Source organism: Anthonomus grandis, chromosome 10, assembly GCF_022605725.1.
Source record: "Anthonomus grandis grandis chromosome 10, icAntGran1.3, whole genome shotgun sequence".
NCBI lineage: Eukaryota > Metazoa > Arthropoda > Insecta > Coleoptera > Curculionidae > Anthonomus > Anthonomus grandis.
Genome location: NC_065555.1, coordinates 5,805,129 through 5,825,442, shown reverse-complemented (window position 1 = coordinate 5,825,442; position 20,314 = coordinate 5,805,129). Strand labels below are relative to the sequence as shown.

The 20,314-nt window shown below is 35.6% G+C and overlaps 4 protein-coding genes across 7 annotated transcripts in view; 3 read left to right on the top strand and 1 right to left on the bottom strand.

Moving 5' to 3' along the window:
• The window catches only part of LOC126741102 (probable DNA mismatch repair protein Msh6), a 45,593-nt gene that overhangs the window by 4,075 nt on the left and 21,204 nt on the right, over positions 1 to 20,314 (bottom strand). The window contains exons 16-21 of one of the 4 annotated variants that reach the window (XM_050447425.1): positions 18,130 to 18,315; positions 12,200 to 12,401; positions 12,017 to 12,144; positions 6,820 to 7,053; positions 5,924 to 6,167; positions 2,735 to 5,866 (exon numbers count right to left, since the gene is read on the bottom strand). In XM_050447425.1, the coding sequence (XP_050303382.1) occupies positions 5,958 to 6,167; positions 6,820 to 7,053; positions 12,017 to 12,144; positions 12,200 to 12,401; positions 18,130 to 18,315 (960 nt within the window). In that variant the 3' untranslated portion in view covers positions 2,735 to 5,866; positions 5,924 to 5,957. Of the gene's footprint in view, positions 1 to 2,734; positions 6,168 to 6,819; positions 7,054 to 12,016; positions 12,145 to 12,199; positions 12,402 to 18,129; positions 18,316 to 20,314 lie in introns of those variants that run through there. The other 3 variants (XM_050447424.1, XM_050447428.1, XM_050447426.1) reach the window with 3 other exon arrangements.
• Positions 244 to 1,280, top strand: LOC126741115 (uncharacterized). Its single transcript, XM_050447451.1, has 3 exons — positions 244 to 353; positions 416 to 466; positions 522 to 1,280. The coding sequence occupies exons 1-3, from the start codon at positions 345 to 347 to the stop codon at positions 1,185 to 1,187; spliced, it is 726 nt and encodes a 241-aa protein (XP_050303408.1). The 5' UTR covers positions 244 to 344; the 3' UTR covers positions 1,188 to 1,280.
• Positions 1,500 to 4,346, top strand: LOC126741114 (RE1-silencing transcription factor-like). The gene is made up of 3 exons (XM_050447450.1): positions 1,500 to 1,894; positions 2,591 to 2,729; positions 3,293 to 4,346. Exons 2-3 carry the CDS (start codon positions 2,608 to 2,610, stop codon positions 4,089 to 4,091), a joined length of 921 nt encoding a protein of 306 aa, XP_050303407.1. The 5' UTR covers positions 1,500 to 1,894; positions 2,591 to 2,607; the 3' UTR covers positions 4,092 to 4,346.
• On the top strand, positions 8,358 to 10,742 carry LOC126741107 (uncharacterized). The gene is made up of 2 exons (XM_050447438.1): positions 8,358 to 8,808; positions 8,873 to 10,742. The coding sequence occupies exons 1-2, from the start codon at positions 8,699 to 8,701 to the stop codon at positions 10,569 to 10,571; spliced, it is 1,809 nt and encodes a 602-aa protein (XP_050303395.1). The 5' UTR covers positions 8,358 to 8,698; the 3' UTR covers positions 10,572 to 10,742.

Genomic DNA, 20,314 nt, shown 5'->3' with positions numbered 1-20,314 from the left:
TTTATAGATTATAAAAAGGTAAACATCATTTCTCTAAGTTAAATAGAACCAAAGTTATAACCACTTACATGCGACAGGTCCCGATTTTTCGCGAGAAATCCCAATACAAATATATTAATTATAATTAAGTTATATAGCATGTGTAGGCAACCCACTTGCCACGGCGTCATCGAATTTTCAAAAAACCGACGTCTATTTCGGGATTGGGACGGCGTCGCGGCGCTAAAAATACATTTCCGAAACAGATCATCATTCTTTTACGTGTTAAAATCGTTTTGGTGCAGTTGTTAGCTCGGTTTTCGTTTCAATTAGGTCAACAATTAGCAGGTATCATCCCCCAAAAAATGGCAGAGGTAAAACGCAATTATTTATAATAATATCCGGTTAAGAAAATTAATAATGTATTGATTTTAAGGGACAACAAGCGCCTCCTAACACTCCTCAAGAGTTCGAAAAGGCTTTGCAGGTGAGCTACATTGATTAAGGAGATGTCCCAAATCTTAACCTCTTCAATTTTTTAGTTAAAAGACACCGAAATTGCCTCCCTAAAAGAAAAACTGGCCCTGGCCGAACTGGAGGTGGCCGAAGCCCAAAAAATCAAATCGAACAAGAGCAAACAATGCGAAGAGGTGCAAGCGCTCAAGACCCAATCGGAGGGCATCCTCACCAAAGCGAAATCGATGATTTTCGAGAACACCAAAGTGATTAAGAACCAGGAACTCCAAATCGAAGCGCTGGGCCAACAGAACGAGAGCCTTAAGGACGTGGTGACCATCACCAAGGACCTCTTGGAAATCAGAAACCTGGAGGTGAAACAGCTGGAGGCCAAAATCACCGCCATGGATGGCAAAGTGAAGGCGGAGAAGGAGCGTCAAGATTTACTCCATAAGAAACTGGAAACGATGATCAGACATAATGGGGAACTGAAGAGGGAGTACGAGACGCAACTGTGCCTGTTTAAGGCCCTGAGGGAGCGGTACAATGAAAAGGAACTCGCCCAGGGGGTGGTAAATGATTTAAGGGACGATGTGGCTCAAGCCAGACAGGCGGAGGCTAAAAATCAGGAAATTGCTCAGGTGAACGGTGAACCAGATGTAGATCCATCAACAGCCAACGGAGGTGTAGGAACGAATAATGGTGACGCAACAGAAGTGCCTATGACCGATAAGGATGATGACCCTAAGTAGCTTTTTTTCTTATTTTTAGCTAGTTTGTATATACTTGTGAGCTCTTTAAATACGTTTACAAAGACTAATAAATTATTACGTTAAATTAGTTTATTATGAAGTTACTATTGTATTTTTGTTGTCCCAGTTGTATTTTTGTAAGATGCGAAAACTAACCAATCACGAAACATAACTAAACTATTAAGGATGTTTCACTTTTTTACTCGTATCTTGTCAACAAATGAAATCGCTCTGTCAACTGTCACTTGTCAAAGTCATATGGTTGTCACCTCTTGAGTGATATTTTTTAATTTTTTTTTTGTTTGTTTTAATTGTTATTATTTATTTTGTTAAATATCCTGTAAATAAATGTAATTAAGCAAACGTTACTTTGTCCTTGTTACGTTATTTTTAGTGTATTTTAATAGAAAAAAAAACTATGGGTGCCCCGACAAGACCAACACATTATGAATGATTTAATTGGAACCTCAATTGTAACACAGGACAATAATGAGTCGCTCAGACGATGGGGTAAAACTAAACTTTCAATCAATTAACCCAGAAGCATCTGAGGAGCTTAAGAGTTTCATTAAATTGGAGAATGCTAGCGTATATTTGCCCAAGTTTTCCACCAATATAAAACAGGAGCCCCTTGAAGGGCATCAAGATAGCGATTTCACCCCGTATGGGCGGAAACTGATGGAGGAAAACAATAATTTTGAGACAAGGTAAACCTGGAAGTATTAGCTCATAAGAAGATTTAAGTATATTTGGTCAGCGAATAGACAAAATGATGAAATGAAAGCTTTTATCAGGGTGTTTTGCTATAAGGGACTTTTAAATAATATGGTTTTTATTATCCAAAAGAAGGTGGTTCATTTTATTACTGTATCAAGTTATAAATCAATGAGAATCTCGTACACTATTGACCTAGAACTCTTACATATTTATGTCTATTAGAAGTTTCATTCCTTTTAAGAATTGTTTGTAATAATGGGCACTGGCAAATGAAAGCAGGAAAGTATTCAACCATTTACTAATAAATCTGAAAACACTGAGTTCCTTAAAGACTTAAGATTTTGCTATTGAGTAGGGATTATTAGTATAGAAAAATTATACCAGGAAGCACTTTAAAAGTTGACTTCATTTTGCTTTTATAGCGATATTTGTCTGTTAAAGTATGATTATGTTCAATATCCATGTTCATATTTCTTAATTCTGTATATTTAGATTATTATGTTGAATTGCTTTATTTAATTTTGTATTTAATGCTTTTTGTTTACTTGTATACCAATCCTGCTTTGTGAACAATTTTTTTTTTAATTTTTTGACTAATAAATCACTTGAATTTAAATTGCAATGATTTTTTGAATCTAAATTTAATGATTTACTCATAAGAGAATGAATATGATTCACTTTTGTAGAATAAAAACAGAGCGCTATGAAACCAGTGAGGAAACAGATGAATTTTTTTGAAGAATTCAGGAATAATTACCCGAAAGAGAATAAATCTTTAGGAATTGATGTCCACGGAGAAGAAATAATTAAAAATCAAATTAACCAGTAAGTGTAACAACAATTTTTTTTATTATTCCATCATAACATGGGGATACCACAGTATGACTCATTAATGCAATTGATAGAGTGAATAAGGTATTGCCAGAGTATAAAATTTGTAAATGAACTTTTTAAGTCTATTTGCTAGATATTCAGTATGTATAATATGCCATTTAAGATTTTGATCAATGGATATTCTAAGGTATTTAGTCTGTGAAACTTTTTGCTACGTTCAAGTTTGATTTATAACTTTCCAGCGGGTTTTTTATTTTATTTAGGTCTTTTATGCTTAATTACCATAAATACAGTTTTTTTTTTGCACATTACTCAACAACCAAAGTACAATTCCGAATCACTATTGACATTTTCTTCAAGTTGCTTTTTTCTTCAAGCTTCCTCATGAAATCAAAAATTGATCATCACTTGACAGATTGAAAAATGTGTTAAAGACATATATGCCTAATAGCAACAAGTTTGGTAAATTAGTAGCTTTAAATAATTGTAATGAGTGTACTGCTATCTGTGTAACTTGGAAGACATTATTTCATTTCTTTCTTTACATATTTTAGGTTAACCTCACCAGCATCGATAGCTAAATATTCCTGTGAACAATGTAGCTACTCATCTCCAATAAAAAAGTCATTTAAAAGACACCTGCAAGTGCACAGAGACCCCGAAAAGTGGTTTTACTGTGGCAAGTGCAACTACAAAACCCGTCAAAATGGCCATTTAACGAGACACCAACTGACCCACAAAGCGATCTCCGAATGCAACGAGATATTCATTTGCGGCATATGCCAGTACAAATTTAAGCAAAAGTGCACCCTAAAGCGACACATACTCGATACACACGGGACTCATAAAAAGAATTACGCCTCCCAAAATGACCTTCCGGTTTTTAAATGCGACTCCTGTCCGTACTCCAGTATCCGGAGGGGTTTGTACCTAGCCCACCTGGACAAACATAAAGATCCCAAGGACGTCGGTAACTTGTACATCTGTGACGTTTGCAAGTTTTCCACCAAATACCGGAGAAATTTGAGGGTGCACTTGGAAACCCACCGGGACGACGTCACCAAAACGATTTACGAATGTAAAATTTGCAATTTTCGTAGTCGGTTACACTACTGTTTGAAAAGGCACCTTTTGTCCAAGAAACATCTGACCGTGGTGGGTAAATCGAGCGAGTACTGTCCCAGGGAGATAAGAATGAAACAGGAGGAGCGGGACAGTGATTGTGAGGTGAAAGAGTTTGTCGAGACTCACGAGGTAAAAGTGGAGGTTTACGATGAGTTTGAAGAGGTTTGTAAGGGGGTGAAAGTAGAACCGAAGGAGGAGGAAGGTTTTGGGGTGAAAGTTGAATGCTGAAAAGAGAATTTAGTCTTAGAGATTATTGGGAGATTAAATGTTTGTTAAACTGTATTTTTGACTCAGTAGGTAATGTTTAAGTTGAAATAGTGCAATTTTAAACCGTTATTATGGTAGTTTTATACAGAGGGATTTATTTGAAAATCTGAATAGTTTTAAGCTTTTTACTCATATATTAACTGAGATAGTGATAATTGAGGGCCTTATATAGTACTTTTTTATTATGTATAATAAAATATATATTTGATTAAGAAATTGTTTTCTTACTGTTTAGTACCCAAATATTCAGTCCGTTCGTCGATTGCCCCAGACGTGGGTCATTTTTCATTTTCCTTGTGTTTAGTGTTATTTTCGTTCCAAAGTACTGGAAGTAATTTTTTATTTTATTCCAGGCATTCGAAGTAATTTCTGGTTTGTTCTAGATCAAACCGGTTATCCCAAGAAGGGATTTAATTACAATTCCAGGTACTCAATTGCCTGGAAAATTCAATTTTTCTGTGTCTATCTGATGAAGAGTTTCACTTTCAGGACTATATCTTATAAGTTTCTCAATGCTGTCTATAGAGTTGCAATGAACCTCAAACCATTGAGTTGATATTTTAAGTTTTGAATTTTTGTTAAAGACTCTTAAGGAAAAATTTCATTTGATGCTATCTTCCTCGCTTTTACCGTCATCTTCGTTCCAAATTACTGGAAGTAATTTTTGCTTTATTCCAGGCATTCGAAGTCGTTTCTGGCTTGTTCTAGATTAAGCCGGTTACTCCAAGAAGGAATCTACATTTCTAAGTAGTCAATGACTCAATTGCCTGGAAAAGTCAATTTTCCTCTCTGTATACCTGATGAAGACTCACTTTTTACGATTATATACCTTATGAGTTTCTCAACGCTGCCAATAGAGCCAGTGATACTCAATCTGTTAAATTACAATTTATGACGGAAACTAATAAAATCTCTGTTTAGATTCGAGGCACCTAGAGATATGTTTTTGCTTATAAAGGCATGTCAAGTTTCGAATTTTGTTGCAGAAACTCTTAAATTACCATTTTATTACAATCATTTGATACCATTGAGATTTAAGGTAATTTTCGTTCCAAACTACAGGAAGTAATTTTTTAGTTTATTCCAGACATTTGAAGTCATTTCTAGCTTGTTCCATATTAAACCGGTTACCCCAAGAAGGGATTTAATCAAATTTCCAGATAGTCAATGACTTAATTGCCTAAAAAAGTCTCTTTTCCTATCTTCCATAGTGCAGATTAACTGTAAGCCAGAACTCACCTTCATGTAAAGTGTGTGAACCGAATAAAATGCATATTGAAAGAAGAGTACAACTCCAAAAAATTTTTAGTTGAATCTAAAGAATTCGTGACAGCATAGTGGAGATTGGTTTTTTTATTGCAAATTTTAATATAAGTATTTTGTTCATTCTTTGCTATGACTAATATAAATTGCTGTAAGTTCTTTCCTGTAATTTAATTGATGAATAGATTTGGTCTTTTTTTGTCTACATAATAAAGAGTTTCACTTTTCAGGACCATATCTTTATGAGTTTCTCAGTACTGTCGATAGAGTTGCAATGTATCTCAAACCATTAAATTGACATTTTAAGCGTCGAATTTCTGTTCTAAAGACCTATAAGAAAAAATTTCAATTTTATTTTAATCATTTGATGCCGTTTTCCTCGCTTTTACCGTCATTTTCGTTTCAAACTACTGGAAGTAATTTTTTAAACATTTGCAACATCTAAGCCAAATGATCAAGATGTCTTAAAAAGTCTAAAATAAATCTGTTAGCATAAAGAACTTTCATTTTCATAACTTTTTTGAACTAACCTCCTAACATAATCCGTATTTAATATGCAGAAAATCATTCTTCTAGCAGTTTTCTTCGTTTTTCTGAGCAAAATAGAAGTACCTCTGTTTTGTCTGGATTCATCTTCAAGTTATGTTCAGTTGAGTAGTCATTTATAGATTTAAGATCCTGATTAAAAGATGCTTCGGCCGATGCTGGTTCATTGGGGTCAAAATAATGCAAAACCTGTTTATCATCTGCATAGGAATCTGAATTTGTGATTCCCTGTCAAAAACGTATATAAGAAACAAAGCTGGAAGTAAATCATTAAGATTTAGGTAATTTAATACTTGTGTGTGCACAGTTCACAAAATCATAACATAAGAACAAAATAACAGATCATTTCGATCTTTAACATCATAGGATATTATTGTTTTAAATTTCATTATTAGTTCCATACAATTTATTATATTATTGCTTCTGTATAACGATAGTGTTTTTCCTATTTAGGCATGTTACTTATTAAGTCTTTTTGATTTTTAATTCTAAATTTAATTTTGGTTGCTTTAACAGCAGCCATGTTAATATGCACCCTGTTACCCGTGAGTTGAACTTCAAGCCTTTTAACCCAGGATATAACCATTTTCTTAATAATACATTTTTTGTTCTATGGGTTAATAAACGTTTTAATTGTTATTACCCGTGTCGTATGTCGTCACTAAAACTGTATATGAAACTGGATAACGAAAATGCGATTTTTTTTATTTCTGTATTTTTAAATAGGTAAAACTTAATAACTGAACGCACTTACAGTAATGGAAATATAACGTAACGGTAACAAGGCGCACATTTATGAGATTATAACGGCGACTCTTATATACTAAAAAAAGGAATTAATAAACTCCTATTCTAACGCCAAAGAAGCGATAATACTGACAACCTCTCGAACGCTAATCTTCTGGGCGAAAATTTGTCTAAATGCTCGTCGACGTTTGTCCTCCTCCTCGACTTCCTTCGACAGCTCCCTGGCCTTTGACACAATTTTTGGCGGTAAACCTGCCAATTTGGCTGCATTAAAACCGAAAGACTTCGGACAACGGCCTTGCGCCAATTTGTAGAGCAACGTCACCGTTTCTTCTGAATCGCTATCATCATTTTCCACCATACAAGCCTAGAGAAAAAATAAAAACTCTAAGTCTCAAAATATCTTTTTACGTATTAATCAGGTTACATGTTTCGCTAATAAAGCAACATCAGAATTTTAAAAAAATACGGTTTCGTTATTGCGAAAATCTATTAAGCCACATAACCTCCCCAGACCCAAGGTGAAATGAAAACATATCTTTTTAAAACACGTACTTTTTTGTAAAGTGTTGGGCCCAAAAAACAACAAAATATCAAAAAACATATTTTTTTTTTGTTTTTTACTGTATCATATTTGATACCTTGGGTTTAAATAAATACGAAAAAAAGTTAAAAAAAAAACTTTATTGGTGATAAAGAGCAAAACAGTTTCGCTCAATGGAGCAGCAAAGATATACGTCACATGAGGCACACTTAGCAAATGTCAATTTACCACATTTCGGATATCGACATTTTGATCTGGATTTCTGGTCGTGTTTGGTAAATACTGGTAGATGAGTGTTTCCCTGCTTCTTCTCTCTTCTATCTGGAATAGGCTGAATTTTCCTTTGTTTTCGGGGCGTTACCTGCTCTTCATCAGAATCACTTTGCTCGCAATCTGCTTGAGGAATAATCCCACTGGATTTGGCTTACCCCTAACAAATTGTCGCATTTTTACTTGGCCATGAAAAGGAATCATTTGTTCATCTATTGACACTGTTTTCGTTCGTTCATTTAAACGGCATCCTCTTTGCACCATGTCCAATAAAGGCCTTACTTTCCAGAATCTATCTATTATTTTTTCTTCGTTGGTAACCCTCTGATCTTCTACAAGTTTTACCCGTGATCGCAATATAAAGTACCGACTTCTTGAAATTGTGTCTGAAACAATGGGTACTCTCGTACTTCGCGCCCAGTACATCCTTATTCTCGGTAGACCATAAATTCCAATCAACATGGAAGGTCCAAAGAATTTTCGCAATTCATATTCAGAAGTTTCAAGGGAACGGCCTGTCTCAATAACCTCACGCATATTTGTGAAAAGTGCCATTTGTTCAAAGAAAGTAGCAGAAATGTATTTTCTTAGGTACATACTTGGTTGATTTAATTGAGTGGAAATGTTCTCGTTTTTATTCAAATTCCCGGACACGAGAGCAAGTTTTTTCATAGCCTGGTAAATAATGGGCAAGAGGCTCGTCATCCGAAGAATCACTCATGTTTTCTGCCATCTCCATATCCTCTATACTTTTTAATCCATCCTGATGATCAAGGTTAATATTAACCAAATCCAAGTCCACATTATATATGAGGCCATTATTTGCAAAACTCGCTAATCGACATTTTTACCGAAAATTGTTTTTTGTGTCAGAAATGTTCATTTTTATAAGGCTAATAGTTTGGTCGAGTCAGTTCCGCGCTAAACAGGCTCTTTGATACCTAAATATCATATCAAAAAGGCTTGTAATTTGCAAAACTGGCTCTATGCTTCGCGAAATTAGTTGCAAAACTCGCTGAATGCGTTTGAACCAATAGCGCGCGTTAGAATATTCACGTGACTTTTTGCAGCTGTTTATGTGTTTTTACGTCTTATTTGCAGTCGCAGCGTGTGTCATATTAGTTGTTATCGTCCGTCTTATTTCAACGATTGTTGATATTGTTCAGTGTTCAATTATTATTTTAACGTCTTATTTGCTATGGAAATACTACATGCTAGTTCAAGTGTTTTACCTAGCCCTGCTGGGAAAGGACGTAAGAAAGAACGTCAGCCAGAAAACTATAAAAGAAATGTTGCCAAGCGTATGCGGTAGGTATATCATTTTTTAATGTGTCATAGAATCTTTTAATTAATCCCTGCTGTTCTATTCTAGACATTTACCACAGACTCTGGCAACGTATCCGACCTGCAAGCATGATGGTCGACCAGGACAACCTTATTATTGCACGACACTAACGATGGCGCAGGTCAAGGAGTGTCACGCGTACTTGTACGAATCTAAAGACAAGATAGAACAAGATAGGCGAATACTGGCTTGCTGCACGGGAAACAAACCCAAAAGAGGTAAAACAGACCACGCTCAGGTTTCTATACAATACAATATCCGTTTGAAGGATGGGCACTTGATAAGGGTATGCCGAAATGCCTTTTTGGAAATATCAAATTTTAGTAAAGATAGAATTCAAAGGGTAATGCGAAATTTTGTGCTTTTCGGGGCTCTTCCAAAGGAACGCAGAGGTGGCGATCGAGTAGGTGTAAAAAATATTGACAAGCAAAAAAGCATAAAGCAATTCATTGAATCAATTCAGTGTGTTGAATCGCACTATTGCCGAAGCAAGTCAAGTGTCCGGATGTATTTACCTTGTGACCTTTCTTTTAAAAAGCTCTACAATCAATATCTGGCAAAAACCCCGGAAGGTATGCATGTAAAAATAAGTTATTTCAGAAAATATGTAAATGCTAATTACAATATTGCATTTGGGACCCCACAGACTGACTGTTGTTCTTTCTGCCTGAGGACGAAAGAACAGATTAAATCAATGACATCCGCGAGTGGTAGGCATCAATTAATTGTGGAACATCGCATCCACGTATTGAAGGCAAAAACCTTTTTCAAATTACTTAAATACACTAAACCAACAACAGTTACCTTTTCTTTTGATTGTCAAAAGAATCTGGCCTTACCACGGTTGCCTGACCAATCTGCCTACTTTAGCCAGCAAATTAATTACCATAATTTCACAGTCGTATGTGGTAGCTCCCAGACTCAATTAAGAGTCACAAATGTCTTTTCATACTTATGGACCGAAATTCAATCTCCGAAACATTCTAATGCTATAACATCGGCTGTTCGAGATGTTTTGATTAACTTCAATTTTGAAAATTCCGTAACAAAAATAAATTTATTTGCCGACGGGTGTGGCGGCCAAAATAAAAATACTATAATGATGGCAATGCTGGCCCACTGGCTTCAAGAAGGGGCGCCAAAAAACATTAAATGTCTGGAACTGATTTTCCCGATGGTTGGACATTCCTTCATCCCTCCCGACAGGGTTTTTGGTTTGGTCGAAAAGGACATAAAGAAGACACCAGTAATTGTCGAACCTTGTCAATATGATGACATAATTAAAAAACATGCCACTGTTCGAAAGTTAGGGGTTGACTGGAGACTATTCGACTGGAGAGCAGAGACCAAAAGAGTAGTGAAGAATCCCTCATCGTGGCATTTTGCCTTCAATAAAGCAAAACGTTTCATTTTCATCAGGAATAATGGTACTGTTCTGGTGCAAGGCGAACCTAATTATCGCACTAATATTGGGCAACCTAAAGGTATTTGCAAAAAAAATTGCAAAGTTTCCTCGCTATCGCCTAAAGAGATACCATTAGGCAATCAATTGAAGGGTGACAAAAGTACAATTGACAAGTTGCTGGCTCAACATTACGGAAACGATTGGAGGAGTCTTCCACAATTAACTTTCTATAAAAGTCATCTCACAAAGCCTGCCGCTGCACGCGAAGAAGACGATAAGTTGGAGGGATGCCAAAATCAAACTGAGGATTTTCCTGTTTGAACAATTTATATTTTGATTTTGTTTTGACTGAATTTCCAACATTTATTTTTGTTAGAAAAAATGTTTCTTTGTTTTTTATGCAGTTAAATAAACGCAATTAGGATTTGTTTATGCTTTCACCCTAGTTTTAATATTATTATCATGTTTGATTAATAAAGGGAAGAACTAGAAGATATATATTTATTTTAATTTTATTTGCAAAACTCTCTCTATGCACGTTATTTATTTATTTTTAGCAACATTTTTAGCGTTTTAGATTTCTAATTAGTGGTTTTGCTTTTCTGTACCTACGAAGCTACCAGTAAAAAAAAACAGCTAAATTATAATGCATTAGTAGTTCTGTGAGCATTTTTTTCATTTCCTGAACAATTTGCTTTAAGGCATAGGACGAGTTTTGCAAATAATGGCCTCATATATCTGATTGGTCTAGGTCCAGATTAAGAACTAATTCTTCTAGCTCGAAGCTGGTTAAGGCCCCTAAAAATTATTTCATAGACGAGTGACGAAATAATGATGTTCAACAAGGCAAATAATTAAAAAAACCCAAAATATGATTTTATATTTAACACACAAATTCCCAAGATCCAAGATATCACTGGTGATACCTTTACTAAGTCTACCATTTGCGGCACGATTAGATTACTAAGAGAGAATTTTTTTTTTTATTACACATTTTCTATGTGCTACCTGCCGTCAATATATAACAATAAAAAAGCAAGAACAATATTACTTACTCTTATTTTGGTCAAAAGGCATAATGATGCAACGTGCAAATGTAAACAATACACTAACCTAACCTCACCACTACAGCGTGCGTCGGCGAAATAAAAATGTGTGCGCATATTTGGATACGTATCATTTATGATACCATCGGGAACTGGCGGCTAATTGCTTCAACGCGCCGAAAAAAAAATGTAATCCTCAGGTATCATATATGATACCTGGGGTCTGAGGAGGATAATAAAAATTAGGTATTCGGGTATTTTATAATATACATCGAATCGCAGTTTTATTTCAACTTTGAAATATAATCTTTCTGTGTCCTTATCTGATTTTTTATCGCAGGGCTAACGTAAGTTATGAGTTAGTTACTGAAAAGGTAAATTTAAAATGTTGCTTTCAAGATTTAGCTCTAGCACAGTCGCTACAATAAAACTATACAGGTTGGGGTAGCATAAGACTATGGGGCTATAAAGCCAACTCGTTCCCTCTAATGTAATCTAACCTACCTGTATAGAGCGCGTCTCAAAAGTAAGAAAAAGCATTATAAAATGAACGTGATTAATGAAAAATATCGGTTTGATTGCGTATTTTTTTTTTGTAAAAATAATAATAACATATATATAAAATTTGTAAATTATTCTATTAATTTTATATTTTTAAATAGTCAAGCCTAGAAAAACATGTCTCAAAACTCTCTTAACCAAAGCGAGTTTAACTCTCACCATATGGACCAAATTAACTTTCGGATTATCCAGGAAATTGTCCACCAGGGTGTGGTAGTGGGTGGAAAATATCGTGCGACATCCCATCTCCGTTAGTTTTCGCACGTAAGCGCTTGCAATAGCGTTTCCTAAGAGAGGAGACATTAGAGACTTATGCCACACTTTTCATACCAATTTTCTTACCGTCGTGAGTGGAAGTACCTCTGCCCAACTCGTCGATGATCAGCAAGGATTGTTGTGAGGCGTGTCTTAAAATGGTTGAAGCCTCGCTTAGTTCCACGAAGAATGTCGATTGGCCGCGAACGATATCGTCGAAGGCGCCCAGTCTCGTAAACACCCTGTCGATTAGACTTAGGCTGCAACTTGTGGCCGGTACGAAACTCCCCTAAAGGATACAAAATATCGGTGTTACTATGTGAGGCAAGACGTTTTTTTACAGGGAGAATTATTACACTATCAGAGTTTGTGTGGAGTTAATTGGGACCTTGTTCTGAACGTAATTAATATTGATGATGCGGTTTCAGAGTTTTACCATATATTGAATATGGCTATTGGTTTGTTTGTGCCTCTTAAAAGAGATTTAAAACCTCGTCTTTTCCTTTAGTTTTCAGGAGTTAAAGTACTTGATTCAGCAAAAGAAAATTTCACATAAGAAATATCAGTATAGTCATACTGTTGCAGACTACGAAGTCTTTTTAGATCTTAGAGTTAGGTGCAAAACTCTAACGGAGACTTATTACCAGAACTTTATTTCAAATTGGACCAGTTACTTTATACAAACCCCAATAGTTTTTGGTATACGTTTAATAACAGGAGAGCAACAAATAGGCTTCCTTATTTGATGACTTATAATGATGGGGAGTTTGCAGGTTGTGAACAAATTGCAGAGGAGTTTGCTCAATTTTTTTCTACTGTCTATAATGGAGATAATAATGTCTTAACTTCTCGGCAGGCTGGTGTAAGCACGACTGTTCAAAATCCTAAATTATGGTTGGTAGTATAGTTGGATTAATTTTTGATAAGATCTTTCGATTACCACTTTCGAACTGTTGTTACTTAGTGCCTGATGATATACCAAATTATTTTTTGAGGAAATGTGTATGTGCCCTCTCTTCCATCCCAGTAAAAACTCAGTTTTATTACGCCTATATTTAAATGCGGTGCCGCTAATGAAATGATCAATTACAGGAATGTGTGCGTACAGTCTGCCATTCCGAAACTTCTGGACAGTCTTATTTATGACCAAATTAATTTTTATTGCAAAGAACTTCTGTTAAGTATGGCTTCAGTCGTGGCAAGTCCGCTATTACAAACTTGTTATTATATCAGGGTGATCTGTTAAATGCTTTGGAGAGGGGTGAACAAGTGGATGTAATATAAACAGACTTTTCCAAGGCATTTGACAGTGTCAACCATAGCTTATTACTAGAAAAATTGAGACTTTTTGGTGGCCTGGTTTGCAAGTTTTCTTTCTAACAGATTTCAGCAGGTACAAACTGGTGAACTGGGAACAGGCTGGTCATTGCTCTCCTCTGTTCAATATTTTCATAAATAATATTTTGGTTTGCTTTTAAAATAGTAATTTTTTATTGTTTGCTGACGATTTAAAGTTTTACAGGGTGATTAGTTTAGAACAAGACATGGTTCTCTTGCAAGATGATCTGAATATTGAATTCAGGGTTGAGTTTAACATAAAATACAAGTAAGTAAAATCTGTATTGTTGCTACGAATTCATACTGAGTTACTTATTTTGTTGGGTGATTACGACACTAATAGTAAAAATAAATTTAGAGAATGCTATCGCACACGCTTACAAATTAAAAGAATTATATGAAAGAAAGAGCCATTTTCTCAATCGTAAGATATAAACTATTTTTTCCAAATCATAGATAGAACCAAATCAAAGACTTTATATGTGTTAATCAGGCTGGCCACAATATAAGAAGAAAGCGAACATTTAAAAACTTTTTTGACGTAATTTTTCATGCTTCTGGAGAAAATTTTCCACAGGTGGCATTTCTTGATGGGTTTTCAAGTGGTACCTTTTTATATCCTATTTGACAGTAGAGGCACCGTCTATAGATTACAACAAGTCAGACCACTTCCTATATCGCCCGTGTTAAAGCAAAATTGACCTTGAATCCCGCTGTTTGCTGCGTACGAGCGTTTACCAGGGTTTATCGTAAATATCGATGAAAGCAAATTCTGAGGCGCGCTGATTATTTTTATACGAGGAATATTCATAAGAAGTATCTTAAGTCATAAAATAAGAATTTTTTTTATAGGACTGGAATAGAATGTGTTTATATGACAGTGTTTCTTAATTATTAACGTTTTTACACATTTTTTATATTAGCTTCAATTCTTTGCCTTTATGTAGCAATGTTTGTATGTATGTAGATAACAAATCTAAGAATTCTATTTAAACTATAACTTCTACTTGTCAGATTGTTTTCAAATTTTGTAGGTGCTTGGCTTTCGATAACAAGGACAGTTTTTAAAATGTTTTTGAGTTTCCCTTTTCTAAAATTGGTGTATCTAGAAGTTTTGATCAGTTCAATGAATTTGAACTTTTAAATAAACTGGAAGCGTTTAATATGGCGGATTCAAAATGACTGCCTTTTAAGTCAAATATAATATATAAAAAGTGAATTTGAAAAAAACCTTACTTACCTTACTTGTTGAATTGTTTAAATTTGCTACATTTTTAGGAGTCTTATCAAAAAATACAAGTTTTTACTTAATATTTGTTGAAATTTTAGAGATGAATATTCAAAAAATAAATCTAAAGTTAAAATAAATAAACAATTAAAAAACACATTTAAACGCACTAAAAAATATAAAATAATTTTAATACGGTATGGGTTATTTTAATTTTTGAAATAGGTCGTTTTAAAAATACAAAAGCGCAAAAGAATAACAAACAATTATCATAATAAGCGCTAAATAAGTAGTTTTGTAAATTATATACTTTGTATTCATTTGTGGATATAGTAAATATATATAAAATATGTTAAAATATCAGAATTTACCGGGTCTTAAACGCCGACATTGGTGGCCGACAAAAAGAAGTGGAGTGTGTTTTTTTGGGATAATAGGTTGTAAAATCGGCTAAAACTATTCTAGTGACATTAGGGGGAAAAAATAAATAATAAACTATTTTTTAAGATTGTAATGCTTTTATATAAAACACAAAATACAGAACAAAATATTTAACATATAGGGATGAAATACATACTACTTTATTAGGGTAATTATATTTATACAAGTAGTATGTAACCAAATTATTGTCTAAAACGTTACAAGCAAAAACTCTCTCGCGAAACGGATGCACACAAGTTAACGTACTTGCGAAAACTAAACCTGGGTTCTACCCAGCCGATGCATGGCGAGGTGAGGAACGGGGGGTGGGGCAATCGATTTCAGGGCCGCTCGAGTGGTCTGACTTGTTGTCTGTAGAGGAGATTCGCCTAATATGGGGAGGTTTCCTAATTTGGGGAGATCTAAAATTTTAGACGGTGAGGGTATACGACTAATCGCACGCACTCTATTTTGTAGAGTATGTCTGGATGCCTACACTGCAGCAATGAACACCTGTTTTATTCAAAACATGAAAGCGTGATCCCACGTTATCTGAACGTAAATTTATAAAGTTTATTCGTGTTATCGATTTTCATTATTGACTACGGCAAGGTAAGTGATTAAGAATTTGTTTTTTTATTGAATGAAGCTTTGTTGATAAAATATGATGCTTTACGTTCATTTTAAATAATAAAAAGTTAGTATTTATTTCTTGAGGTTATAAACCTTAGCGGACTGGATCTCCTATTACGGGGAGTTAAGGAAGTCCTAATTTGGAGCTCTTCATATTAGGAACCATTTAGTAATGTAGGTATTGCAACTAAGTATGTCGTTTTTTTATTTGCAGATGCCAAAAGGAAAGTCATGGGACCCTGTTCAAATGAAGGCAGCGGAGCAAGCTATGCGAAATAAAGAAATGGGTAGCTATAAAGCATTTCGGGTCTTCAATGTTCCACAGACAACCTTAGAACGTTGGAAGAAAATTATGTTGGCCTTTCGCGAAGAGATGTGTGATGCATGGTTTACCAGCTGGCAAAACTGAACAATTTAAAGAATCCATTCTCTAAAGAAAAGGAGCAAGCTGGTAAAAAATGGCTGCGAAATTTTATGAGACGACATAAAGAGCTCTCCGTCCGAACTCCCCAAGGCGTTTCCTACGCAAGAGCAAAAGGGTTTACACGCGAACCTGTTTCGAGGTTCTTTGATATTTGTGAACCCATTATGAAAAAGATCAAGCATTCCCGATCACGTGTGTATAATTGCGATGAAACGGGGATTACTGTGGTTCAACACATACATACAAAAGTTGTTGGGTTGAGGGGTAAAAACTAATAGGTCCTTTGCAAGCTGCCGAACGAGGTTCACCTATCACTATAGTTACATGCATGAACCCCGCGGGTTACTTCATTCCTCCACTAGTGATATTTCCGCGTAAAAATATGAAGCAAGAACTTATGGACGAAACACCCCTAGGGTCCACTTATGCCTGTCACCCTTTTGGATGGATCCAGTCGGATTTATTTACCGATTGGTTTAAACATTTTTTAAAGCATGTAGAACCCACAGCAGATAATCCTGGTACTTGATGGTCATTTTACACATACCAGAAATATAGAGGTGATTAACCTAGCTCGCAGTAATCACGTTTACATAGTGTGCCTCCCTCCCCACAGTCCGCACAAGATGCAACCGCTAGATCTTTCTTTTATGTCACCATTTAAAACTTACTATGCACAAGAAATGGAAATGTGGCTTCGAAATCATGCTGATAGGGGAGTGGTAACAGTTTACCAGATTGGGCAGCTTTTTGGAAATGCTTACCGAAAAGCGGCGACTGCTGAAATTGCTGCAAAAGGTTTTGAAAAGGCGGGCTTGTTTCCCTGTATTCGCCATAAGTTTGGATCACACGAGTTTCTTAACACAATTGTTGATCAAACAGTTCCAAATCCACATATGGAAACTCTACAAAATGATCCCATTCCTGATGAGAATTTAGGAAATCATCCAATAGTGTCAACCAGTTCTACAGAGGACATATCTAAACCTGGTCCATCCAAGTCTAGTTCTGGTCAAAATTAGTTAAGACAGTCCCGCAATACCGGCAACTCCCAAACAACAGAAGTTTGTTATTCCTAGCGAAATAAGCCCTGTGCCAGTCTTGAATCCAGGCAAACAAAGTGCCTGTTCCGGATCAGCAGAACATATTACGGGGACGCCATATAAAACGTATTTGGAAGAGTCACAAAACAAGAAAACTAAACAAAACCCAAAGCTCAAAAAAAAGAAAGCTGTAGCTCCTGTAAAACCAAGTAAGCCCAGAAAGGGGAAAAAAGTTGACTCTTCAGGAGAATCATCTGATGAAGAAGGCGAAGCCCAATATATGGATGACTCTGCAGACGACCCAATGTCTGATGAAGATGCGGAGTGCATTTACTGCAGTGGTCTTTATTCAGATGACGACGAAGGTGAAGACTGGGTTCGCTGCACTGTGTGTTGACAGATCTTGGTCCTAAGGCCGTAGTGGTGTTTAAATGCCCTACTTGCAGCAGCAAAAAAAGAAAAATTATGTTCTGAGGACTTAACCATTTATCGTGTCTTTTGAATTTATTTTTTTTATAAGAAAGTTGCTTTTTAATAAATGTATCTTAGTAGATGTTAAAGTTATTTTCTTAAAAACAACATCCATATTTTTTTAAATACACTTTGCAAGCCATTGAATCGATCACTTGATTCTGCAAAGGTGTGTGTATATGAAAATTCGACCTCCCCAATTTAGGTGCCCACAGGTTCGTAATTTGGGGAGAAGTATTTTTTTTACATAATAGGATCACTACCCCAATTTAATTAAATTTGAGTGTTTTTGTACATATATCATCTGTCCTGGCGTAAAATAATATCACTATGAGATTTTTCCAATTTTGAACATATCATTAAATTTTTTTACTATTTTCAAAAAAAACATCCCCATATTAGGCGACTTTCCTCTATACCAACTGACCTAATAACCTTAAATGAACAAATACCAACTTACAATTTGTGCCATAATCGCTATAAGCGAGACCTGTCTCATAAGGGTCGATTTGCCACCCATATTCGGTCCGGTAAGGAGTAACAACGGGGCCAATGACGATTCAGTGCCCATTTCGGTGTCGTTCGCCACGAAATTCTCGATGTTGCCGGCGCACGGGAATTTGCCCGATTCGATCGAGATAAATGGCTAAAAAACGGTTTTAATTGCATTAAATAAAATGAAATGTATATAGCGCAGAGTACTTAGATATCGTCTGTATGTACCTAACTACAAATAAAGATGCAGTTTTAGAAATCTACTAAATCAATAGAGATGCGTTTTATGCTATAAGCTTTGTTTTATTGGAGTATTTAGAGGAATCTAAAAAGTGTTTAATTATACTTATACTTTCTTAAAATGTTGCTTTGACCTCTTCTGATAAATATTACCGCTGCGTCATCGGTACACGATCTTATTTTACCTTGAAGATTAAGTTCATTTGCAGCATTTATGTAGACTTTACAAAAAAAAGAAGCTGCATCACTGTGCGCTGTAGTATTCCTACTTTAACAATATTTGGATCACCTGTGGTGTTTGTATAATAAATTCAATCAGTACCATGGATAAATACTATATTTTTATAATACTTCTTGTGGGGAGGTTTTTTACTGCCCCAATCACTTGTAGCGCTCTCCTATGTAAGGAGAGACCTTACTTACAAATTTAAGGATTTAAGAAGAACTGCTCCACCATGGGGGCCGATTACTGCTTCACTCAACCGCCTGCAATTTCTGCAGCGGTTTTTTGTTGTAAAGTTAAATTAGTTCAAGAGAAAACAACAAAGTTCAATTTTGATTTGTTGCGAGCGTGTCTTCCATCTTACAACTGAAACGGAGACGATACCGCGAGACGGTTCAAAGGCGACTCGCTGAGAGGTGACACTAGCGTCTGCGGAACCACCGTTCCTTGTGCCGCCGGCGCTCGCTCTCGCGGCAGAGCATAGCCAATATTGCCGCTTTCATCAAAGATATCATATTTTATGATTAACACGCATTCTGGGTGAGCCGTTATGGCGTTATGCATGCATGTGCTCGCTCGCAGACTCGCACCTCTATATTTGACAAACGTCTGCGGGCAGACCCCGAGTATCGATTTCAATGGATCGCGCACGTGCATGTGCCCAGAAACGAATTTGTCAATTTGTATTCGTATCGACGATACGGTTGAACGTTCAACGCTTGTTTTCGTGGTTTCGTCTAGTTTTGAGTGAGGTTGGATTGGGTTGGAAATTAAATAAAATCTAAAAAATTATCTTTGGTTGGTCTGGTAAGAAAAAAGAACTTTTTCTTTTGTTTCTCCTTTGTAAAGTTGTTACTTATCTTTTTAGTTAAGCACAAGGTGGATTTAGACAATTCAGTGAGAGATTTAAAGTGGACTGTATTTGTGTGATTAAAAGTAAATGTGGAAAGGTCGAAAAACCAGCCTTTAAAGATCCTTACCTTAATGTGTCTGTATCCAGCTTCAGCAGGCCTGCTCTGGACTTATTGGGTCTTCCAATTCGGGTTGAATCACTAAGAGTGGTTGCGGGTTTGATAAGTAAATCACGATCTGTGATGCGGTAAGATTAAGACAACAGTTGCGGAAATAAACGTATAGATCACGACACTGGAATCAATGCGCGATGATAAAAGTGCTAACAAGGAAGTCGTCTTCTCTCTGGTCTCCGTTCAGCACAAACCAAAGGAATTTAGAAATTTTAAGGCTATTCTACACGCGCAGATTTGTTGTTGTTAAGACTTAATATAAAAATATTAATTAAATTGGTTATAATAAAAGGAGAAATTTAAATGAAATGGTAGTTTTAATTTGGAGAGACAAACAAAGAAATATTATAAAAAGAAGAAATTTATAATATTTGAACGTTCACAAACTAAATGTGGACGGACCAATCTTACTGCTTCTAAAAAATGTATTTTTCTTTTTTTTTTCAATTTTTTAGAAGCCGTGAGATAATTTTTTACATTTTATTTAATTTTTTACTTAGCGTAATACCCAAATACATATTTTTAAACTTTATAGATAACGTATAAGGCCCCTTATAATAAACTAAATAAACAGGTTGAAGTTGGAACAACTTCGACGTGCGCCATTCATTGAAGTCGATACTCGGGGTCTGCCCGCAGACGTTTGTCTATATTTGTGTTCT